The sequence below is a fragment of the Phycodurus eques genome, chromosome 9, assembly GCF_024500275.1.
Source record: "Phycodurus eques isolate BA_2022a chromosome 9, UOR_Pequ_1.1, whole genome shotgun sequence".
NCBI lineage: Eukaryota > Metazoa > Chordata > Actinopteri > Syngnathiformes > Syngnathidae > Phycodurus > Phycodurus eques.
The window spans coordinates 12165828-12192362 of record NC_084533.1 but is presented as its reverse complement, the minus strand read 5'-3'; the positions used below and the strand labels follow the sequence as shown (position 1 = coordinate 12192362).

Genomic DNA, 26535 nt, shown 5'->3' with positions numbered 1-26535 from the left:
ACACACACACATACACAACACATAACCCAGTTCCAAAACTGCACAATGTTTTGACTCCTCTCAACCAACCAGCTGAACACAGCCTCACATCACATAAATCCAATTCCCTCCAAGGGTCACGACCTTCCAAAGATTTTCCCTTGTGCCCGTCTTGGCTCCTCATCTCAAAGTTGTGGATGTAAACCAAGAGGGCACAGGGAATCCAGGTGGCTGAAGAAAGAGACACAGTTGGTCAGATTACGGCCATGTGGCTCCACTTGGTTTAAAAAGCAAGATCTGCCTGACATACAGTAGCTTAGCTGTACTTCTTTGCATGCCTGCAGAGGCTGGAAGAACTAATGGGTGATGACATAAATTGCTCAGGGACACAGAGGGACAAATGAAATACAAGTAGACAGCACTCTGGATTATTACTATAGTTGGGGTTATATTGTGTGGATAATGCAGCAGCAGCTTTGATTAAACATCCTTAAAATGACAGCAACAAAATTATTTTATTTTCCTTTGAACATATCCCATTTGTAAAGTAATTTAATACTGTGGTTTGCAAGGATACGTCTGCCCCTTCAAAATCTTATTTGCAGCTATTTATTATTACCGTAAATGTGATCACATATTTTATTTTAGTCTTAAGTGATGTCAAAGCTTTCAAGATGTCAATATGAGGATATGAATATGAGATTACTGCATGGGCAATGGCATATCAACAATTGCCAAACTATGCTTTAAACGTGTCTTTCTAAAGCAGGGAAGTCAGCCGCTTGACAAGTCACCCGTTATCCCAATCGAATCGCACTTTGACAGTAGCATTTCCTCCAAATTGCCGACAGGCCCCGCGATAGCAGGCCAGAGCAAGCAGCATCAATGAGCTGCCGCTGGCTGGTGTCATGCTGAATGGGCATGTCAGGTCTGTGTTGTCCTGGCTCCCTGCCTGCTCCCTCAGATGCTATCTCACTCCCCAGCGACCTCAGACCTAAACGGATCCAGTTGCCTCTGCTCAGCTCTGGTGGTGGGTTGGTCTGTCTGACTAATGAGCAGTCTCCTGGTGAGGGGGAGCTCCTCCTCACAAGCTCATATTTACTCAACACATTACTAGGCATTTACTGTATTATAGAAAGTACAAACACTCAACGGCTTCAACTACAAACATAATAATAAACATTGTTAATTCAACACCTTTCTGAGAGTGTAAATCAAAACTGAACAATATTATATACATACATAACATTGTTGGACTGGATTTGATAAGATTGAGCAGGTGTACCTAATGTTAACATAAAAAAACATGCATTGTCCCACAGCTGGACAATCCACAATGACACATCAGGAGCAAATGGGGTCTTAGTATATTCCTTATGGTTACTTTTAACTGCAGGACAGCCACACTGCCAATCAGCCAGGCAAATAATCATTAACTTAGAATGTTATGCGTGCAACACATTCCAAAAAAGCTGGGACAGGTGGCAAAAAAGACTGAGAAAGTTGAGGAATGCTCATCAAATACCTGTTTGGAACATCCCAGAGATGAACAGATGGATTCCATTATTGGGTATAAAAGGATCTTCCCTGAATTGCTCAGTCCTTCACAAGCAAAGATGGGGCGAGGTTCACCTCTTTGTGAACAAGTGCGTGAGAAAATAGTCGAACACTTTAAGGACAATGTTCCTCAACGTACAATTGCAAGGAATTTAGGGATTTCATCATTTACGGTCCATAATATCATCAAAAGGTTCAGAGAATCTGGAGAAATCACTGCATGTAAGTGCCAAGGCCAAAAACCAACATTGATTGCCCGTGACCTTCGATCCCTCAGGCGGCACTGCATCAAAAACCGACATCAATGTGTCAAGGATATCACCAAATGGGTTCAGGAACACTTCAGAAAACCAATGTCAGTAAATACAGTTCGGCGATACATCCGTAAGTGCAACTTGAAACGCTACTATGCAAAGCAAAAGCCATTTATCAACAACACCCGGAAACGCCGACGGCTTCTCTGGGCCCGAGCTCATCTAAGATGGACTGATGCAAAGTGGAAAAGTGTTCTGTGGTCCGATGAGTCCGCATTTCAAATTGTTTTTGGAAATTGTGGACGCTGTGTCCTCTGGGCCAAAGAGGAAAAGAACCATCCAGACTGTTATGGACGCAAAGTTCAAAAGCCAGCATCTGTGATGGTATGGGGCTGTGTTAGTGCTAATGGCATTGGTAACTTACACATCTGAGAAGGCACCATTAATTCTGAAAGGTACATACAGGTTTTGGAGAAACATATGCTGCCATCCAAGCAATGTCTTTTTCATGCTTATATGCTGCTTATTTGAGCAAAACAATGCCAAACCACATTCTGAACGTGTTACAACGTAGTAAAAGAGTGCGGGTACTAGACTGGTCTGCCTGCAGTCCAGACCTGTCTCCCACTGAAAATGTGTGGCGCATTATGAAGCGTAAAATACGGCAACGGCGACCCCGGACCGTTGAACAGCTGAAGCTGTACATCAAGCAAGAATGGGAAAGAATTCTACCTATAAAGCTTCAACAATTAGTGTTCTCAGTTCCCAAACGTTTATTGAATGTTGTTAAAAGAAAAGGTGATGTTAACACAGTGGTAAACATGACCCTGTCCGAGCTTTTTTGGAACGTGTTGCAGCCATAAAATTCTAAGTTAATGATTTTTGGCTAAAACAATAAAGTTTATCAGTTTGAACATTAACTATCTTGTCTTTGTAGTGTATTCAATTAAATATAGGTTGAACATGATTTGCATATCATTGTATTCTGTTTTTATTTATGTTTAACACAACGTCCCAACTTCATTGGAATTATATTATTGGGGTTATACATTTGGAGCAGACGTTTTGGAGCCCATACATCCGGAAGCAGTTGAACTTGACGGTCCCCTCCTCTCGATGTCGCTAATCAAGTTTTTTACATAATTAGATAATTGTAGGCACGTTTCCGAATTAATACAAGATGTACTAGTGGATCAGAGTCGAACTCGTAGTCTCGTGCACGAAATAGTTGATAAATAAAAGTAGCGAGTGACATTTAGATCATTGTCACGGAGTAAAAGTACCGTTACTTCTTAACAGCAGAAGCGGCGGAAGTGTTTTTTCTGGTCTCGTCAACTCCTGTGACTTATCCGAAGCAGGTCCCGAGCGCACAGACGGAAGCTCAGGCCGATGCGCTCGCATTTTAGTCCGCCGCGGAGAAAGATTCAGAAATTACATCTGTGTGTGGATGGTGGATGTGTGTAATGGATCTAGCTGCCAGCTTTCAAGGAGTACGAAACAGCCTATGACGACAGCGACGGCGACCCCCCACCCAGGAAAAAAATCATCAGATCTATACGATTCACGGAAATGGCCTGCTTTGAGTTCAAAACAGCGAATTTCGCCGCAAGGCAACTGATTTGCATGTATATGCATTTAAAACCACATACAATACCAAATGCCTGTGAATATTCTCCTTTATCCAGGTCATTTCATTCTCAGGGCTATGAATCGATCGCAACTGGACTGTTCTAGCTTTCTTAGAAGACATTTTACATCTCAGCCAAGCAGGTATAATCAGTTCATGCACCAAGATAGGGCAGCTCTAGCCTGAGTGTTCGTGTGGAAACCAAAGTATTTATGTAAGTTACATGCCCCAACCAAAAATGGTTTCATGCTTTTGGAATGCAAAATACCAGTATTGAAGACCCATTGGAGATATGTTCCATTCAGTTTTAACAATGGTCCTGAAGGGCAAAATGTTTGCAATTTGTAAGAGGCCAAAAATTTGGAGTCTCTTTTGGAAGGGCTTAAAGGATGGCATTGCGTGTGGGAGCTGTAAACCAACTCCTCTGTTTATAGATGATTTCTAAAGCATGTAGTAGATGGCTTCCCTCACTTCAAACCATATGTTTTCTCTGTCCAGAATATGTAAATGTTTTTGCTCAAAAGAGTGCTGTTTCTTTTTCAAACGCAAGTAGACAGCTGAATCCTTAACTGAAGTGTAAGTGGCAGTTAGCCCGTCTGTGTTGTGACATGCACCTGCTCAGTGGCTACTTGGTTTCCCCAATATATAACACAACAGTGTATCCCTCACTGAACTGGACAGCAAACACCAGATTGTTTTCCTGGTTATGGTGTGTGCCGTCTTTGGTGTGTACTGGCCCTTGTCTCAGGGTGTTACCAGGTTTGAAGTGTACAGCTGTCCTATCTAGCCTTGGTGCATGAACTGATGAAACATGCTTGCTTGAGAGACAAAACCAGAACAATCCTGTTGCGATTGAGTCAAAACCCTGAGAACACCATGTGGTTTGCTGTTCAGACATCCCAAAATCAAGTTGGATACAAGCTACATATGAAAAAAAAATGAGATATGAGTCTTGCAGTGTGAACAAAGCCTGAGTCTTAACCTATGACCTTTTCAGACTACCCCCTTATCAGCCTAATACCTAACTTTCATCTCATTGGCGAACCTCAAGAAGCCTGCCAAGTGTCAGCCAGAAAAAAAGCTCTATCCAAGTAGCATGTAAATATTATGAAGGGAGGTTAATTGTCTACGGCAGTGATTGGTTGTTTTGTTTTCAGAAAGATCATGTTTGCAGAGAAGCAGAAAGACACCTCACGATCAGTGTCAACTACAAATATTTTCCATTCCTCTTCATACTGCACATGCACATCCACATACAGTACACCATTAAAATAGCAAGAGCGCAGGAAGTCCACTCACCAAGCCATCACAGTTGCTGATCGCCACAGTGGCTCCTGGCGTGTCTGTGATGTCACCCACATACAAGCAGTCGTCTTGCAATGTCTCAATGTGCCGTGTGCTATCGTTGTCGTCGCGCCACTCCATCTTGGCTCCGGGGGCTACCAGCTTGGCATTATGGTGCAGGCGCAGGTGGAACTCCCGGCCAAAGACGGTGACGTTGTAGTAGAGCCTTTGCTGGCGGGCCACCGGCTCACGGTCCTCGTCGACTCCTCTCGGTCCTTCCCACTCTTCATTGCCTCCTCCTAGCTCCCTCTTCTGGCGCCTACGGGGCTGCCCTCCTGCCATACGGCCTGCCGAGACAGCGTGCGACAGGAAGAGGCCCTCTGCATCCACACTCATTGGCCTCACCAGTCCATACTCCCCCAGGACATGCTGCAGGGAGTCTGAGAAAAGGACAGCAGGCAAAGAGGTGAGCGTGATTGAGGTAGTCAGAATGCACATGAAAAGATTAGAATGATCATGACAGATGAGAAAAACAAAAAAGGAAAAGGTGCATAAACAGTGGAGTGGGTTGAGATGGGAAAAAAAAAGAGATGGAAGGAAAAATAAGGGATTAAAGAAATGTCAAGCATACCGAGGAATGCTTTCTTCCATCCAAGATGTCTCACGTGGTGAGCTATAATAAATAAAGGGAATAAAAGGTGCGGGCCTTACATGCACACACACACACAGGCACACCCATGAACCCAGAGGCAAACCCGTGCAAGGAGACAGGCTACATGTTTGGAAACGGCAGCCTCAGCAGAGCGCACTGAGCTCCTGACACCTTCTATGCCCTTCCACCATCAACAGGGATGCCAGTGCGAGATCAAGGTGCTAACTACGGCTCTCTGGCGCCGCTTTCTCACTGTCAGGCACCTCGAGCTGAGAAAATATCTTTCTAAAAGCCTCACAAACATGAAACAGAAATAAAGTGAAACCATCTGTCAAATAATTCCCTTATTGCTTAATATTCTTGTCGACACATCATCATGAATATGCATTGCCGCATTGTAACCATGACGAGAGAGGTTCACTAATAACATGCACATTTTTGCATGATGCATTATTTTTATTTTCCATGAGAATGTGACAGTGACATGCAAGTTTGGGGATGCGGGAAACACACACACACATATATATATATATATATACATACACAAACGCTTGCACATACACGCTGCACACGCAAGCGCAGCAGCATTTTAAGTGATCCTCAGGTGCCCTTGCTTTGACTGTCAATCATCACCATGCACAATCTTTAAAAAGTTTGCAGGTTGGCAATACACCAACAACGCACAATAATATCTTCACCCTCGTGTTAGAGAATGATTTTATAATAGTGTGGTCAATATGATAACATGCGACTCCAGCGTCCTGTGACAGATCGATAGATGCGATGAACATAATTTCATAAATTGTTGTCGTCGCCCCCCCCCGGTAGTGTCGCGATGCTTTCGGTGGCCCATGTACAAATCAACAAACGCTCGGGGACCTCCGGAAAGTCTCCGCAAACACCACAAGCAGGACACGTAGAAGTTGTTTGCAGAAATTGCATGGCGCAAATCACACAAGCACGCCCGCGTTGGAGCTTCCACACTCCACCGGGGGAGTTCCCATGTGTGCAGATAAGAGATGAGCAGATAGGACAGAAAACAACGTAAACACCGGCCACGTTTCCACCCGCGCTGCTGTACGTACCAACGCTACTGGCGATGTAAAGGCCGCGGATGTGCAGCAGAGAGGCCGATAGAATGATTAGGACAGCAAATCCAGGCGAGAGACCCATGGCAGCTCCGAACTGCGCAGGTGAGAGAGTGGGACTCCGGGCTCCAGTGTGGTGAAGTTCCCCCGCCTGGCGCGACCAGCCACGCCACGACAGCAACAGCACAGCAGCCCGCAACAAGACTGCCAAGTGCACCGGGAGAGACGGAGCCCTCCTCCCGTCTCGCTCTCTCTCTCTCTCTCTCTCTCTCTCTCTCTCTTGCTCTCCTCCCTATCAACTTCTCTCGATCTTCGCGAGTAGTCCCTCCACTCCACTCCACTCATAGACACAAGTAGGCAAAAGAAACACTTCAAGGTGTGTTCAGACGTCTGTGCTGGGGCATCATCGAGAACATTTGAACAACATCATTTGTCGCAACTCCAGTGAAACGTCGAAACCTGATCTTGAATCCTACACTTGTTTTTGCCACTCTTCCCAGCAAAACATTCAAGTGCCGATTGGCAAACTATACGTAGACGTCGCCGCCGCCATATTGAATGTGGAAGGTGGCGCAATCAGCGAAGATAACTTACTTCTTATATATATATATATATATAGAGAGAGAGAGAGAGAGAGAGAGAGAGAGAGAGAGACAGACAGAGAGAGAGAGACAGAGAGAGAGACAGACAGAGAGAGAGAGACAGGTCGATAGATAGATTTTGTGCCTTATTTTTAAAAGCTGCTACATGGAAACCGCACACAAACGAAATATCTAAGCTCAAAGTTTGCAGCACACATTCATTTATTTTCATAACTCCAGATAATTAAATAGTATAACCTGCATTTCCCTTTTAGCATTACCCTGCTTGACTTTATGTACGTTTGTATGGCAACACGGCGCGCTAGTGGTTACCACAACCACCTCACAGTTCTGTGGTTTGGTGTTTGAGTCTTGCTTGTTCTCCCTGTGCTCGCCTCGCAGTTCTGAGGTTAGGTGTGTGGAGTTTGCGTGGGTTTTCTCTGGGTCCTTTGACTTCTTAGTGCACTCTATAAAGTTAACCAAAGGAATATGTGTCAGTGTTTCCTACTGATTGGCTGGCAACCACTCAGACCAGTCCAGGGGTTATCCCTCCTTATACAAAATGTCTGCGAGGATAGGCTCCAGCTCACCTGCGACCCTAATGAGAACAAAAAATGGATCAGACGGATGATACTAGATGATTACATTTTGATTTTCACTATCCAGGACAACATTGACATGATGTTGACATCTTCAGTTATCTGTGTCATTCTCAGCACTCTCAATTTGCATTGCGTGAACTTCAAAATACTAGATTATTTATAGCCTTTGGTCTGTATTTTTACTTTTGTACTGTGATTTTCAAAATCATTCCAGATTTACTCCTGGTCCCAGGCTGCTGGGGACCAGGAGTAATATCAATTTGGCTTTTAAAATTAAACACAGGCAATTTCTTTGCCAGCCTCCTGAGCCATCACTTTATCATGGTGGAGGGGTATGTGTGTCCCAATGATCCAAGGAGTGAAGTTGAATGGGGTTCATGCCTCTGGCAGGGTCACCAAAGGCAAACAAGTCCCAGGTGAGGGACAAGACAAAGCATGGTTCAAGAACTCCTATGATGCACAACCACTGTGGATTATGTTTTCCCTCGCCTGGACGCTGGTCCCCCCCCACCCCCCTCCCCCCTCCCTCCCTCCCTCTGGAGCCAAGCCTGAAGGTGGGGCTCGATGACAAGCGCCTGGTGGCCAGGTCTGCAACCATAGGGCCTAGCCAGCCACAGACCGAAGAGGTAACGTGGGTCGGCCTTCCCATGTGCTTACCACCTGTCGGAGCGGCCACAGTGTGAGCTGGGCGGTGGCCGAAGGCAGGGACCTTGGCGATCCAATCGCCAGCTACACCACCTCTGGGAGGGACTAAAGGGGTCATCTGCATAGTGAGCTGGGTGGTGGCAGTGGGACTTTGGCAGTCAGATCCCCAGCCACAGAAGCGGTCTCAAGGGACTTGAATGTCACCTCTCACCTCTTTGCCAGGGAAGGAGCCTGAGCTGGTGTGCGAGATTGAAAAGTTGCAACTAGATATAGTTAGGCTCACCGCTTCCATAGCTTGGGCTCTGGTACCCGTCTTCTTAAGAGGGGCTGGACCCTCTTCCACACCAGAGTTTCTGATGAGAGTCACCGAGAAGGTGTGAGCACACTTATTGTATCTACAGTATACTCGTCATGATTTGTCCATAATGAACACCATGTTTAAACAGAAGGGTGACCATATGTGCACCTGGCACCAGGAAAGTCGGCAGTGTTCTGTGCCTCCATTGTTGAGGCAGCAAGACAGGATATGTGGCCGGAAGGCGCTTGTCATGGCTGGAGTCCCCAAACATGTTGGTGGACACCGGTAGTGAGGGATGCCGTTAAGCTAAAAAAGAAGTTTTATCGGACCATTTTGGCCTATGGGACCCCAGGGGCAGCTTATGGTTTCCAGCAGGCCAAGCAGAATGCAGCTTTGGTGGTCGCTGTGAGAGGAGTTCGGTGAGCCCCTGAAGAGCGACGTCCAGACGACTTCAAGGCAACTCCGGCCAACCATCCATCATCTCATAAGAGGGAATCAGTGCGCCATCAATACTGTGTATAGTGGGGTCTCGTTCGCCCAAACAGTCTACATGTTTCATTCATTCATTCATCTTCCGTTCCGCTTATCCTAACTAGGGTCACGGGCATGCCGGAGCATTTCGCAGCAATCTTCGGGCGAGAGGCGGGGTACACCCTGAACTGGTCGCCAGCCAATCGCAGCAGTCTACATGTGTTTTGTCGATATGGAAAAGGGGTTCAACCGTATCCCATGAGGAGTTCTGTGGGGGTGCTTCAGGAGTATGGGGTACCTCCCATGACTCCCTAATACGATCTTTTCCATCCCTGTATGACTGATGTCTGATGTATTTTCCTTTGCGGGTTGGACTGTGCCAAAGCTGTCAACGATTCTGTTCATAGCCTTTATGGACAGAATTTCTAGGCACAGCCGAGGTGTTGAGGGGGACCGGTTTCATGACCCCTCAATTATGTCTGTGCTTTGTGCAGATCATGTCGATCTCTAGCTGGACGAAGTGCCTGGGGAGAGGAAAGCCTGTGCTTCCCTGCTAAAACTGTTACCCAATTGATGAGCATTCCTCAACTTTCTCAGTCTTTTTTGCCACCTGTCCCAGCTTTTTTGGAATGTGTTGCAGCCATAAAATTTAAAGTTAATGATTATTTGCTAAAAACAATAAAGTTTATCAGTTTGAACATTAAATATCTTGTCTTTGTAGTGCATTCAATTAAATATAGGTTGAACATGATTTGCAAATCATTGTATTCTGTTTTTATTTATGTTTAACACAACGTACCAACTTCATTGGACATCCTGGACCGTCATTGTTTTGATTTATTTGTTTGAGAACAAAGAGGAAGACTTTCTTACTTTAAGGCATTTAAAATAATACAACAAATAATTGCACAGCTGGAATTAATTTGAAATGTGGTTTAATACAGGAGTGGATATACCTGGACCAGCATGGATACACACACTTGTAAACACTTTTTTTTTTTTCCCAATGTAAGACAGACATTGAACCTCCAGTGTGTGTGTGTGAGTGCTATTAGAGGTCATAGTTCACAGAGTCAAGATCACACCTGATCGATAACAATATGGCTGTTCGAGTTCATGCTCAGATGGACAGATAATGCCACACAAACACAAGCACACACCTCTAGAAGAATGAAACACCCTTTTTGTCCCCTCAATCACGACTGAAGAAAATGTCACCATGTTCCTTGTCAACGTACCCTGCATGCCTATGTGGCCCTTCTCCACCCACAGCCACCCCATCGGCCTCCTACTGATCCTGGTCGCTAAGCTGTTGCTATGGAGATACCAAGCCCTGCACCTTGAAAAGTGCACTTTGGAGGAGCAAGGGAGAGAGAGACAATAATATCCCGTTTGCCCCGGACAAACACACACACATGGGATCATGTATTTGTGGAGGTTATTATAGCTGTGTTTGGCAGGTTGGATATGTGGGTGCAGGCACACGGTTGGGTATTTTTGGGGCCGTTCCGATGTCCACTGTTGGTGCATGTCGAGACATATTGTTTGTGAAGAAAACGAGCTAGATGGTCAGAAAAGAAAAGCAGATAAAATCTTGTTGTCTCCTCATTTTAGGGTACAGTTTGCGATGATATGAGTTGAAGTGCTACTGGTCTAAATAGGTGAATGCTTGAAGTGGTAAGTTTTGATCCCTGTCCTTGAAAGTCAATGTTTGTATGAATCTGTGCATCAAATATTCTCTCCATTTTCAAGGGCTTTCAAAAATCAAAAAATGAAAGTGTTAGAAGTGTTAAATATTTTGTTGTGTGTTTTTTAATGTAATACAAAAAAATAGAAAAATGACAGATTCTTGATAATTACATTTTAATCTCAGATCAAAAATATGGAATTGAAAAACAGGCCACAGGAATGAAATTGTTTTTCATATTTAATTGGTCCTCTTTAAATGATCCAAAAGTTTAACAAGGAGCATCAGTTTGTGAATGTTTTCCTTCCGCTCGGTCTATTTGCACCATACTGTGCTGATATTCTGCGACCACGGCTAGCAAACCAAATCATACTGTACACCAGTGATTTCCAACCTTTATGGAGCCAAGGCACATATTTTACAATTGAAAAATCTCATGGCACACCAACAAACAAAAATGTCGCAAAAAGTGGATACATTAATTACTGTTTGTACCTCCTGCCATCTAATAGAAGAACATGAATTTCTTCTGTCTGGCACTATGCCTCACTGGCATAAATAGATGAACAAATATACATTATTGCTTGTAAATAGATATTTTTTGAGCAATTAAGTAAAATTTTATAATTTCCCAAGGCACACATGAAGAGCGCTTACGGCACACTAATGTGCCCCGGCACACTGGTTGAGAATCACTGCTGTACACAGTAATCTCTCGTTTAAAGCGGGGGTCCTGTTCCCGACCACTCCCACAATAGGTGAAATTCGCAAGGCAGTGATCACATATTTTTTGGATTATGTATACATACTTTAAAATTGTATGTCCCTCTCCAGATTCTTACTAATCTCCCCCACACTCCTATTAATAGCTACCATATTGTTATCAACACTTTGTATACTCTTAAATTCCTTTTAAACTCAAACATATAGAAATGGACAGTGGTAATGTAATTTGTTTTTCACCGTTTTTCTTTTTGCCGTTTTAAGCGAGGAAGTGTTAATTTTACCACAAAAAAAACATACAAAATCCTGCGATATGGCGAATTATGCGCGATATGAATCTGAAAAAAAAATAAAATCCACAATGCACTGAATCCGCAACAGGCGAATCGCGATAAAATTGTTGAAAATAATGGTGTTGTTGAAGTGAATTGCCCCAAGTCTTTTCATCCGCATTTCACGTTGTATGTGGACATTTGATGTTATATTTTGAAAACAATGCTATCAGACAGACAAACAGCGGTGAAAGCGATTGTCATGTTGTCATGCAATGACTCCTTGAGAAACGCATTTTGTTCCTCTCACCCAGGGTCACCAATTCAGTGCCCGGGGACACCATGTAGCACCCAAAGACCACATGAGTAGCCCACATAAGTAGCCATCCAAGGAATATTGAAGCTGCATGAGATCATTTGAAAAGGTAAACACTTGCAGAGATTTATAGAAAAGTGGCTTTTTTGTTTCCTGCCTTGTTAAATCAATGTGATAATTATTGTGAGAAATCATTAACATGATCAGTGTCTTCTCATCGATGAAGAGCATGAGTCATTATTAATAATATGTAATTAAAGGTAATTAGAGCAAATTTGTTATTTCAGATGTGTGTATATAACTCTTAGACCTTCACATTAATCATGACCCAAGTAGCAGCTCTCAGCTTCAAAAAGGGTTGGTGACCCTTGCTCTAAACAATATATAATTGTCCATTTAGGGCTTTTGGATCATGGTCGATTGCGAAAGTTAACACGCTTACGCATCTTTACTGATGCCTATTACCAAACTCCTCGGTCACATAAAACGCGACCAATTAAATATTACATTCAGATTCAGACCTGTGGCCTGTTTTTTTTTTTCATTTTTAAACCAAGCCTAAATTTTAAATATGAAAAATCATTTTTAAAATTTTTTGTTAAATTAAAAAAAACAATAACTAAATAATTGCTAGTTGAAAATGGAATGCACGAATGATACATGGATTTGTATGCATCAGAATATTTAGTTCATTTAAAATAGAAAAAAACATTAGAATTAGTTGTGGAACAAAGCTAACAAAGACATAAAGACACATATGTTTTTGTTTTTGTTTGCTTTGACTAGCTGCTCTCAGTGCTGTGGTACACCTGAGATTTACGTACAAATTTAATCAGCAATTTGACGTTGCATGTGTTAAGGGCTTTACCAAGTGAGCATATGCCGTATTGTGCCCTGCAGAGTGGCCATGGCCTGTCTCCAAAGACCCCCGCCGTCCTAGCAAGGTCAGGCAGCAGGCCATCATGTGTCTGCATGCATTAGCATGCCTTATGAGTGCAAAGACAGGTGTTGCCAGTGTCTTCCTGAGGTTACATGACAAAGCATCAAAGCTCGATGACAGCACATCAGGCAAAAGCTATGAACCTTGATGAAGGTGCCTGATGAATGTCAATTATTCTAACTTCATAGAGAAGCCTTATGTGTTTTATGATTTATTGTCAAATACGTGTCGGTTTGTTAAAATGCTACCAACAATGTAGATGTGTACAATATGAAGAAGACACAATAAGTGAATAAAAATCACTCGTGTCACATCAATAGGAAATGGGAATGTGCATTTAAAAATCAAGTGGCCAGTTCTTGTCAAATAAAATTGCATATGACGATAAAAGAGATTTAATGTCCTGGTGTAGTCTGAAAATTAAAAAAATAATAATAATAGAATATAATGGAATGGAATACTGAAGAACAGCCTTTCCAACTTCACAGCAGTTGATAGTAGCAGGACACAATAATAATAAAAAAAATAATAATAATATCAGAGAAAAATGAATAAGAAGAATAATGACACTGAGTAGAATGGGAGGAGCAGAATGAGTCAACTGTACATGAATAATATATAATATTATAAAGATGTGAATGGAATACATGGGCACTCCAAGCTCTGTTCTGAAATGTTACAAATCAACTTTGACCCCCAATTTACACTCATAAAAAAAAAAATATTTTCCCAGTCTGAACATTCATTCATTTTCCGTATCGCTGATCCTCAATCGGCTCATGGGCGTGGTGGAGCCTATCCCAGCGATCTTCTGGCGAGAGTACACCCTTAACTGGTTGCCAGCCAATCGCAGGACACGTATAGACAAACAACCAAACGCACAGGCAAGGCCGGATTTTAATTTTAATTTTAAACCGCTTCCGAGGAGATGCCGAGGCGTTCCCAGGCCAGGCGAGAGACGTCGCCTCGCCAGCGTGTCCTGGGTCGTGTCCGGGTTCTCCTCCCGGTGGGACACGCCCGGAACACGTCACCGGGGAGGCATCCAGGAGGCATCCTAATCAGAATCCTAATCAGATGCTCAAGCCACCTCATCTGGCTCCTCTCAATGTGGAGGAGCAGCGGTTCTACTCTGAGCCCCTCCCGGATGATCGCTTCTCACCCTCTCTCTAAGGGAGAGCCCGGACACCCTGCGGAGGAAACTAATTTCAGCCGCTTGTAAACGGGATCTTGTTCTTTTGGTCACGACCCACAGCTTGTGACCATAGGTGAGGGTAGGAACGTAGATCGACCGGTAAATTGAGAGCTTCGCTTTCTGAAGCCGGGGATCGGATGGCCAAGGTCCCTGCCTTCGGCCATCGCCCAGCTCACACTGCACCCGACCCCTATGGCCGCTCCGACAGGTGGTAAGCACACGGGATGGGGGACCCACGTTCCCTTTCGGGCTGTGCCCGGCCGGGCCCCATGGGTGCAGGCCTGGCCACCATGCGCTCGCCTTCGAGCGCCACTTCCAGGCCTGGGCAAGGGAAACTTCCATCCATTAATTTTATTCGTCATAGGGTTTTTGGAGCCGTGCTTTGTCTGGTCCCTCACCTAGGACCCGTTTCCCATGGATGACCCTACCAGGGGCGTGAAGCCCCAGACAACTTAGCTCCTAGGATCATTGGGACACACAAAGCCCTCCACCATGATAAGGTGACGGCTCATGGAGGGGCAGTCTGAACAACAAACAAACAAAATAATAGAGTATGCACACAAGAATAATCAGCATTATTCCATTTAGGTAAAAAGCTTTACACATTTACTTTACAAATGTTTCATATACATCCGTTTTCTTTACCGCTTTTCCTCACAAGGGTGACAGGCTGCTGGAGCCTAACCCAGCTATAGTCGGGCGGGGTACACCCTGAACCGGTTGCCAGCCAATCGCAGGGCACATGGAAACAAACAACCATTCGTACTCACATTCACACCTACAGGCAATTTAGAGTCTTCAATCAACCTACCACGCATGTTTTTGGGATGTGGGAGGAAACCGGAGCGGCCGGAGAAAGCCCACCCAGGCACAGGGAGAACATGCAAACTCCACACAGGCGGGGCCAGGATTTGAACCCCAGTCCCCAGAACTATGAGGCAGATGTGCTAACCAGTCTTCCACCGTGCCACCGTTTTATATACATGCAGTTGAAAATTAAATATTAGTGTGAATTATTGCAGCAGTGTACTGGTTAGCGCCTCTGCCTCACAGTTCTGGGTTCAAATATCAGCTCTTGCCTTCCTTTGTGGAGTTTGTTGTTCTCTTGCATGAATTTTCTCAAAACCATTCCGCATTCCAAAACAATTGCATGTTAGATTAATTGATGACTCTATATTGTCCTTATGGGTGAATTTGAGTGTAAATCGTTGTCCCTCTATATGTGCCCTGCGATTGGCTGTCGACCAGTCCGAGGTGTGCTTAGCCTCCCCCCTAAATCAGCTGGGAGAGGACCATGCTCTCTCCCGTGACCCTAATGTTGAAAAACACTCCGCAGCACACAGCAGAGCTCATGATGTCACTCGGGAAAATTTACCTTTGTATTTTATTCTTCGGTGTCTCCAAATTAAAACAAATTAAAGCTATGACTGCTGTGGTAAATATCGGAAGAATTCTTTCTCCAGGAGACAAAAAACAACAACAACAACTTGCTGGTCTGCACCCTCACCAGGTATTGACCAACACAAACAATAGCTGGAAGGATGAGGAAGCAAAATAATGACTGTGGTATTGATTTACGATGAAAAAGCAATACCTTCGATAGACTACTGCGAAGGGCAAGCATGGCTAGAGACGTGGTCAAGAATATTGAGGGATACAGTCAACAACACCGCGCATTGTCACCAACTCATTTTTTTTCCTTTCTGATATTATGCCTTCGCAGTAAGATTTACGGCATGGTTTTGTCAATACCTTTAATTGAGTGAAGAACTATGAAATCCCGCAGAGCTTGACCCGTAGGTCAATAGTACCTTTACTTTTTGCCTAGCGATGCCAATATGCCGCCATGCACTTCAGGACCACCCTTGGGTGTTTACTTAACCGCTCAAAGGCCCACACATACAGAAACCCACAGACTCTCCAGTGTTGCATCGACTGTTCAAGCACACATATATGTTATGTAAGATCTCAGTAGGTGCCTGTGACCTATTTATCCCTAATGCCCTCCTCTGATTTGTTTGGCCCATGTGCCAGTTCAGATAATTGATGGCCGGGGAGTTGGAGCATGTAGGTGTATACTTCTAAATCTTTGCAATATCATTCAAATAAGTGTGGCTTACTTACCGTTTTTTTTTTTTTTGTTTTTTTTATATAAACAGCCCAACACCAACACTCATTTGTTCAGCATTTGATTCTTATTTCTTCGTCCTTCTGTCTCACTGTGTTTAGTATTCCGTTTATTTTTCTCATGTTGATCTTTGGCCAGTGCAAGTGACCTGGCAACGGGCGAGAGGATTTCTCACAGTTTGCTGCAGGGCAAATGGGCAGCCTGGATGGCCGATGTCGCATCTCAGAGGCAGAACGCTATACCAGCAGAGGGATTCTGAGACTTCAGAGGCACAATGGCCGCTGAATTTAACCTGACCACAGGAAGCTCAAGGTCTTGAAAGAGTAGTCACAGCACTATAATCATCTGTGGGAAAGAATGTTTTTGTGAGCAAGAACGGAAGTAAAATGGGGAGTTTAAACTAAAAACAGGCTATTTTGAAATGCCTCATGTCACTGGGTCAGAGCGTGTGTAACCAAGGCATAGTGGCCAACTGACTTTTGTTGTGCTTCAACGCGCTATCAATATCATAATATCACTAACAGTTGATGGCATTTTCTGCATGAGCAGCTTAGCTGTGGGTCTGTATTGTAGCTAGGCTTTCCATTGTCTATTAGTAAGTTCATGTACATACAGTGGGTACGGAAAGTATTCAGACAGTTTTTCACTTTTTTATATTGCAGCCATTTGCTAAAACCATTTAAGTTCATTTTTTCCACATTAATTTACACACAGCACCCCATATTGACAGAAAGAAAACAGAATTGTTGAAATTTTTGCAGATTTATTCAAAAAGAAAAACTGAAATATCACACAGCCATAAGTATTCAGACCCTTTGCTCAGTATTTAGTAGAAGCACCCTTTTGAGCTAATACAGCCTGGAGTCTTTTGGGGAATGATGCAACAATTTGGACACCTGGATTTGGGGGTCTTCTGCACATTCCTCCTTGCAGATCCTCTCCAGTTCTGTCAGGTTGGATGGTGAACATTGATGGGCAGCCATTTTCAGGGCTTTCCGGAGATGCTCAATTGGGTTTAAGTCAGGCCTCTGGCTGGGCCATTCAAGAACAGTCACAGAGTTGTTCTGAAGCCAATCCATCATTATTGTAGCTGTGTGCTTAGGGTCATTGTATTTTTTCAGTTTCAGTTTATTTTTGAAAGGGGACAATGCATTTTCATAAAACACATGAAGTACACATGGTTAAAAAAGCCAGAATTAGCCAGAAGGCTAGTTTTGAAGGTGAACCTTCAGCCCACTCTGAGGTTCTGAGCACTCTGGAGAAGGTTTTCGTCCACAATATCCCGGTACTTGGCCGCATTCATCTTTCCTTCGATTGCAACCAGTCTCTGTCTCTGCAGCTGATATACACCCCCACAGCATGATGGTGCCACCACCATGCTTCACTATTGGGACTGTATTGGACAGGTGATGTGCAGTGCCTGGTTTTCTCCACACATGCCACTTAGAATTAAGGCCAACAATTTCCATCTTGGTCTCATCAGACCTGAGAATCTTATTTCTCACCATCTCGGAGTACGTCAGGTGTTTTTTTTTTAGCAAACTCCATGCGGGCTTTCATGTGTCTTGCATGACTGGTGGAGGGCTGCAGTGATGGTTGACTTTCTAGAAATTTCGCCCATCTCCCGACTGCATCTCTGGAGCTCAGCCATAGTGATCTTTGGGTTTTTCTTTACCTCTCTCACCAAGGCTCTTCTCCCCCAATTGCTCAGTTTGGCCGGACGGCCAGCTCTAGGAAGGGTTCTGGTCGTCCCAATGTCTTCCATTTAAGGATTATGGAGGCTGCTGTGCTCTTAGGAACCTTAAGTACAGCAGAAATTGTTTTGTAAGCTTGGCCAGATCTGCCACAATTCTGTCTCTGAGCTCTTCAGGCAGTTCCTTTGACCTCCTGATTCTCATTTGTTCTGACATGCTCTGTGAGCTGTAAGATCTTATATAGACAGGTGTGTGGCTTTTCTAATCAAGTCTAATCAGTATAATCAAACACAACTGGACTCCAATGAAGGTGTGGAACCATTTTAAAGATGATCAGAAGAAACGGACAGCATCCGAGTTAAATATATGAGTGTCACAGAAAAGGGTCTGAACACTTACGGCTGTGTGATATTTATGTTTTTCTTTTTTAATAAATCAGCAAAAATTTCAACAATTCTGTTTTTTTAATGTCAATACAGGGTGCTGTGTGTACATTGAGGGAAAAAAAATACTTAAATGATTTTAACAAATGGCTCCAAAATAACGAAGAGTGACAAATTTAAGGGGGTCTGAAAACTTTCCGTACCTACTGTAAGTCATTGCCGATATCATTTTTGGGGGAGTGACTGTAATCACAAATATAACTATTAAAAAAAGTTGTGTGTTTAATTACACTGATTAGTACAGAATTCCCTACTGTATTGATGTTCACCTAACCTATCGCAGTCCCGCTATATCAGGGATTTTTTTCTGCTAAACCTTCAAATGTTTTTGTGTGTGTTTCAATGCATCTACAATGTGTTTAATCAGTATCAGAATCAGCTTTATTGGCCAAGTATGTTACAAGACACAGAAGGAATTTGTCTGTGGGAGTTGGAGCCACTCTAGTATAACAGCAAACAGCCACCATGACGAAATATACATTTAGGACAACAACAACAACAAAAACCCGAGTGTGGTGAGTCACTGAGCAATGAAGGTGTACCACTAGTGTGATGATACGGATATAATGGAAATGGTGCAAATGATGCAGTCCTCAAGCAATTTAGAGCAATATAAAGTGACTAACAGCACAATGATCTGATACAGTGATGATTGTGCAAATGGTGCAGAGATCACGAGTGGCCAGTAGTAATCAACAACAGTATGCAAACTGTGCAGTGTGATAAGACAGTGAGTGCACAAATAATGTAGAAATGTCCCAAAACAGATAAGCAAAATTGGCAGCATGTTGCAATGAAATTGGAATGGGAATTTTTTCGGCAGCCTTGACTTGTCGGTGGCAGTCTGATTTTGTCCTTCTTTGTGGCAGCACCAAACCAGACTGTGATGGATGAACAAAGAATAAATTCAATGACTGCTGTGGAGAACTGCCTCAACAGCTCTTGTGGCAGGCTGTGCTTCCTCAGAAGCCGCAGGAAGTACAGTACATCCTCTGCTGGGCCTTTTTGAGGATGGAGTTGATGTTGGTCATCCACTTCAGGTCCTGAGAAACTGTAATTCCCAGGAAGGTCTTGATGGTTGACACAGGGCAGTTGGACAGCGTGAGGGGCAGCTGTAGTGAAGGATGTTTCCTTAAGTCCACGATCATCTCTACAGTCTTGAGTGTGTTCAGCTCCAGGTTTTGTTGGCCACACCAAAGCGCCAGCCGCACCACTTCCAGATTTGTCACAGTCTTTGATGAGCCCGCTGACTGTGGTGCGGTTTTGGTGGTGCGTGTAGATGAGGTTGTGTTCCCCCACCTCACCTGCTGTGTGCTGCCCGTAAGAAACATGCAGATCCACTGACAGATGGCTAGTGAGACGATCTGGAGAAGCTGGAGGAGAGGAGTTCAGGGATGATGGTGTTGAACACAGAGCTGAAGTCCGCGAACATGTCCCTGCGCCGTCGAGGAGTTCCAGGATGGAGTGCAGTCCCATATTGACAGCATCATCCACAGACCTGTTTGCTCGATAGGCAAACTGTAGGGGGTCCAGCAGGGGTCCTGTGACTAAAGAACAGTGTTTAAAGTTCCATTGATTTTACAACATGTGGGAGGGGGATTTTGGGGCTTAAAATCTTTTTGAAAAAATTTTTCTTTTTCCATGGTCTCTCTATAATCACATATTTTCAACAATCACAGGTGGGTCTGGAAGAATGCAATAGAGCATTGTAGAATACGATGAACAACATTAGTGCTTTTCATTGAGCTCTCGCTCTCGTCAGACGCTTTTTTGCTCGCTCTGCTTGCTTCGCCTCTGTTTACATTTCTTCTTGTTGATAAGCTTGTTTTTCTTCTAAAAAAAAAAAATAAATTATAAGCAGCGACTCCTGAATATTTTTAAACCTGTGGGACTGTACTTTTCTTTTTTGTATATACAGTCAGTTGTTGCCATATTCCAATATTTTCTGATACCCTCTCACCATTATGTGAGCATGGCCTGCTAATTAGCACAAGCATGCTATTAGCAACAATACCAGCAATCAAGATGCCTCGCTTTTCCACTGAGGACTATCACAGACTGGTCCAGAGGATGTCAATGTTGGAAAAGAAAATCCACCGTCTTGAAGTGTATGTGGATCTAAATGGGCAATCGGGGAATGAAACCACTCTACCCATTTCTCAAAACGGTGAGCAGAAGTGTGCTAACATACAGCCACTGAGCTCAACAAAGACGATGGATGTGGACTGTGGAAACGGTCATGGATCATCCAGCAGTTCTCCCTGGAATCTACTGGGAGCAAATCCCAAAGATATGGGACAACATCTAAAAAGGAGGACACAACACCAGGAGAAAACCAAGGAATTCGGCTGGTTTAGGAGTGCATTATTGGAATGGTCTTCTGACTGGACTCCCCAAAAAGAGCATTTGCTAGCTGCAGCTCATTCAGAATGCTGCAGCTCGGGTTCTGACCAGAACAAAGAGGTCAGAGCATATTACTCCAATTGTAAAGTTTTTACACTGGCTTCCAGTCAGCTTTAGAATATATTTTAAAGTTCTGCTACTGGTCTATAAATCACTAAATGGTTTAGGGCCTGAATACATGAAAGAAATGCTTTTAGAATATAAACCCAGTAGGGCTCTGATATCGACAGACTCAGCTTAAGTAGTGGAGCACAGAGTCCAAAGAAAACCTGGTGAAGCAGCATTTAGCTATTATGCTGCATACAAATGGAATAAGTTGCCAAAAGAAGTGACATGAGTCCCAAGTGTGAATGTTTGTAAGTCCAGGTTAAAAAAGTTTCTTTTTTCTCATGCTTTTTAGAGCATTTCCATTTCAAATGATATTTCTTGCACTGTACGCTGTTGTAATTGTATTTTTTTCCCCTCTTTGTTTTAAATGTTTATAAGCTGTTTTTTTCTTTGTTTTTAAAGGTTTTTTTAATCATGTAAAGAATATTGCTACCTTGTGTATGAAATGTGCTATATAAATAAATTTGCTTTGCTTTGCTTTCCTCGTCCAAAAATGTGTGCATGGCTAATTATTGCCAGTTCATAGATAAGTGTACTTTGACATTTAGCTTTCCACTCTTAGTAGACACGCAATTGATCAACAGGATCAGTTTTAAAAAGAAATATGAATCTGTTTAACACACACAAACACGCGCACGCACACACGGACACACATTGCTGCATAGACATCTGTTCTGCAGAAGATGAGGAGGCAAGAGGGGCTTGAAAAGGATGCCGTTCTTCAACTCTCCTGAACGGTGTTGGTACAGGGCTTTGGTTAGCTGATGTAGTCTCTCATGAACTGTTCAGTTCTGAAAAGATTGGTTTGACATTGGTGTTAGTCACACACAAGTAGAAAGGGGTTTTATGCAGCACAAATGTATCAGCACGAGTGCAGTATGAGCATTATCCCTGGTGGAGTGGAGTCTATTAATTTCTATTTCTGTTTAATTGTCTGTTAATCAGATATACAATTCGTAACAACATACAGATACGGGCCAGTGTTAATCATTACATGGAAGCAGATCGTGTGAAGATATTGCCTAATGAGGAGCAGTGGATGCTGTCGTGGAAGTAATCACATTGTGTACAAATAGCGGATTTTCTCGTTTTGGCCATCAAATGGCCAAACTCACTCAAAAACTCACAAAAATACTGTCGTGCAATATGCACACTGAATTCACTCTGTATATTTTTGCCCGACTCCAACAGCAACAAAAAGTATTTGTGTCGGTATCAGCAATGATGCTGAAACCTGATTTGTGTGATTTTTATTTGTATTCTTACAATCATCTGACTGGCTGCTGGTTGTGACAAACACTGCAGCTGCATGAGTGGAAATATGACATATGGTATGATGGTCAGCATCCTGTTTATGTTAGACAGAGAACAGTGGAATGCTGATGTTAGCACTGTTGCCTCACAGCTAGATGGTTGTAACTTAATCCATTCTGGCCTTAATGTATGGAGGGCACAGGGCGAGGGCCACATGAACAATCGTGTGGGTGGTGGTCTCCAAGTGCCCTCTTCACAGTGCAAATATTTGTAATCTCCTTTATATCATCCGCCCATGGAGGTCTTTGGAGTTCCGTATAAACATACTTTGCACGCTAAGACCTCCCTGACTCGAGCAAATCAGCTTCTTCTTCCACCATGTGAAAAACTGTCAGTGCGCTGCATTTAAAGGGAATAAGAGGAGAAGCTTTAATTGGACAAGATTGAAGTTGGCTGTGATCACACCTACAAGAGCGCAGACATCCCTCTTTTAGATGTGGTGGAACATGAAATTACCAACACCAGGTCAAACCCATCTCCGTGCGGAGTTACACCATGCATCGCTGCGGATTTAAACCAGTCATGAAAATAGACCCCTAAATGTTATCGGTTTGAGGTTTTATTTTTTGGGGGATTGTACAATCAATTACAAATCAAAAAGAGGTGCTAAATTTACCTGTCGAGCGGAAATGTTGCTAATTCTGCATTGCTTCTGAATCCTCACAGCTGCCTGAGTTCCCTCCACTTCTAAAAGACAACCCCTTTGTTCATTCTTGAATGTCTCGAGAGCTGTCAAATTACGACGTTTCAGCTTTTGCTGCTTCTTCACTCTGCTTCCGTTTGCTAGTCTTATGCCCAATTGTTGGCAAATGAGATATGGGCTTTCTTTTCCCAGGGGTGGATATTCTGCCTTAGTTTCAGCAAAACTCCTAAAACCCAAGGTAACAATGTCAGCGTGTGGCCATGGGGAGGAGCTGCAATGAGTGTGCCCGCGAGTGCACAAGAAATGATTGACACCTCAACAATCATGCCTTCTGTCTCTGATTGTTGGCTGTTCTTCAGGCATGGTGGTTTCTTGCAAATCAAATTAGAGGCACAAGATGTGGCAGAGAGGGCTGATCTTATCACCGATTCTTTTACTCATGTACTACTGTCAGGTCTTACTAATAAATATGACAAACTGTGATTTTTAAACTTTTTTTTTTTTTTTTTTAAATCACAAATTTCACCTTTAACAGTCATGGGAAATAAGTACTCCTGATCAGATTAATCGGATTTATGAATGATATGCATACCTGATAGTTTTCTGTGTTGAAGAGAACAGAAACACAACAAACAAAACAGTGTCTTGTAAAATGGTATAATACAAAATATGAAAAAAAAAAAATCCAGCTGTAACCAATGACGAGAGTACTATGCACATACAGTGGGTACGGAAAGTATTGGAGCTGGAGAGGATCTGCAAGGTGGAATGGCAGGAGGTTTTTCTTTTTTTTTTAATAAATCTGCAAAAACTTTAACAATTCAGTTTTTTACTGTCAATATGGGGTGCTGTGTGTACATTGAGGAGGAATAAAATTAACTTAAATGATTTTAGCAAATGGCTGCAATATAACAAAGACTGAAAGATTTAAAGGGGTCTGAATACTTTCCATGTCCACTGTACTTATTGTTAGTATCGACAAGTAGCAAATCAACTGGCACAGTTGACTAGTGGTCAGTATGACACTTGGAACAGTTATTTTTTAAAACAGTAGCAAATGTTTTTAAAGTCTTACAGCATGACAATTATTTGCAGCGTACGCATGATGTGGGCAGCCATTGCATCGGTTTGCTCGCTAATGTTAGTTGAGATTATGATCAAGGTTATTTTAAAAATCGATTAAACAACATTTTTATCAAAGTATTATAAAAGCCATGTACAGTATACAGTGGTGCCTTGAGATACAGTATATGTTAAATTTGTTCCGGGACTACGCTCGTAACTCAAAACGCTGGAATCTCAAATCATATTTTCCCACTGAATTGACTGGAAATTTGAACCATTTCAGTACCTGAACACTAACTTAATGGTTTAATGTAGCCTAGCAAATGGTAGCAAACTAGACGAGGGGGTAACTAAAATATTTACCCCAAAATTTATATATATATATATATATATATACAAATACAAATGCTGCCAAAACAAAGATATAATGTTCCACAACGTGATGCCCTGATCAGTTCATCATCAGATGTGTACTTGTCTTCTCTCACGTCACCAATCAATAAATCATTGTGCCAGCATCACCAACCACTTTGAAGGATGGAAACAATACAGCCTCTCTGTTTAAATGGGTTTAAAGGGGGAAAATAAATATGAAAACTGATCCCATTCTTCTGGCTTGTTACTGTTCACTTAAATGTTTGCAAAGATGACCCAGAAGCCTCAGTGTGGGCATAGGTCAATTTTACAAGCAAATAACATAAAAGTTAGCCTATGAGGCGAAGTCCAGTGTTGTATCTGAACAAGTTCAATGAACGAAAGTTCATGAACTACTTCATATTTTGGGCGAATGCGCACTGAACGTAGTTCATTTCTGCCTGATTGTGATTGCTGTATATATACCATGACACGCAGAGGTGGGTAGAATAGCCAAATATTCTTATACTCAAGTAAGAGTACTGTTACTTTAGATTAATATGACGCAAGTAAAAAAAAAGTAGTGCTCCAAGTATTTACAGTACTTGAGTAAGAAAGTATTCAGTGAAAAAACTACTCGAGTAACCAGTGAGTAAGTTCTGATTGAAGAAAAAAATAATAATAATAAAAAAAAAGAATCAGAACATGAACGTCAAATAATTTTTTTTTTTTAATAATATATGGGAGTCCAGACACACCTGCCACCATTTGAAATTTTTAAGCGCCCAAAACCAACCACCCATGGAATGGGCCCTACAGAAACATTATTTGCTTTGTTCACTTAAATAACTGAATGAAGAACCTGTTTGCTGACCAGACTTATCCTTTGTATGCATGTGTGTGTGTGTGTGTGTGTGTGTGTGAGATGGAGAGAGTGAGAGAGCGCGATTACAGCATGGTACGCATCCACAAAATGCATGTTTTACAGTGACTTATGACCATAAAATAGGGTGAATGTTGCCATTTGCACTGCCAAAACAATAGAAACATCTGCAACTTACCCGATGCGGAAGCCGAACATTAAGTCTAAAAATAGATCGCACACGCAATAATGGAAAAAATAAGAGTAGCGAGCGCCATATTGATCAACGTAACGGAGTAAAAGTATCGATTCTTCTCAACATAAATACTCAAGCAAAAGTAAAAAAAAAAGCATGGTGCATTCAAACTATTCTGATAAGTACAATTTATCCAAAATATTACTTTAGTAAATGTAACAGAGTAAACGTAGTGCGTCACTACACACCTCTGATGACATTCTTATGAAATGATTCTGACATATCTATGTTTGACTCGCTCACAATCGGATTAATTTAGCCAAATGTAAAAATGTGTCACTCTATTATGGCTATGATAAAGAAACATAATCATTCCTCTAATCCTAATTAAGCCCATGGCATGTTTCAAAATCGTGGGATGTTTACACGGCAGCATATTTTGAATGCTACAATACATGAAAGTAAACCCAATATAGACCAAACCTGGCATCAATGGGAGATTTCATTACAAAAAAAAAAACATTGCGCTCCATTTATTTACCAAACACTAATCCCAATAAAATTTGGAGTCAAATGCAATGATTAAAGGAGGAAAACATCTGATATGAAAAGGTACTCTGAGAAGATGAACTCAATCTGCCCAATATACTGTATCACACCCTTTAATATTAAAAGAAATACAGAGAATCTATAGAGATAAAAATCATGGTAATGCTAGCGATAGGCCTCAGGTAAAATTGTACAGGAATAATTATTTTGACCCCATATAAGTCAGGTATTTGGGGTCAGAGATAGTTGAATTGTTAAAAATCCAGTTTTTACTTTGACAGAAAATCTTAAAATTTAATCGAGATAATTTGAAAAATGACACGAGCTGAAATGGAACACCTTATTAAAGTGACTCTAGACTTCAGCTACCATGACCATTATGTATCAGATAATACCAATCGCCCTGCAGCTGTCATTAACAAAAGCAATGCAGTGGAATCTCCAAGGTCAACTTCCACCCAAATTTTATGAATATAACTCAAACTTCACACCAAAACATTTAAGAGGTAAAATCATCAACATGCGAGATGTAAGCAAATCTCCTGAGACTGATGAGCATCTCAAGGAATAACTGTGTTTTTCTTTTGTGAATTCAGTACATAAGGGTA

The 26535-nt window shown here is 42.5% G+C and overlaps 1 protein-coding gene across 2 annotated transcripts in view; it reads right to left on the bottom strand.

Moving 5' to 3' along the window:
• Positions 1-6629, bottom strand: part of LOC133407389 (A disintegrin and metalloproteinase with thrombospondin motifs 2-like) — a 155967-nt gene extending 149338 nt beyond the window's left edge. For both annotated transcript variants that reach the window (XR_009769162.1, XM_061685210.1), the window contains exons 1-2: positions 6439-6629; positions 4717-5141 (exon numbers count right to left, since the gene is read on the bottom strand). Coding sequence is in view for 1 of the 2 variants with exons in the window: in XM_061685210.1 (XP_061541194.1) it covers positions 4717-5141; positions 6439-6526 (513 nt within the window). In the remaining variant the exon portion in view is untranslated. The remainder of the gene's footprint in view (positions 1-4716; positions 5142-6438) is intronic.
• Between the last annotated feature and the right edge of the window lie 19906 nt (positions 6630-26535).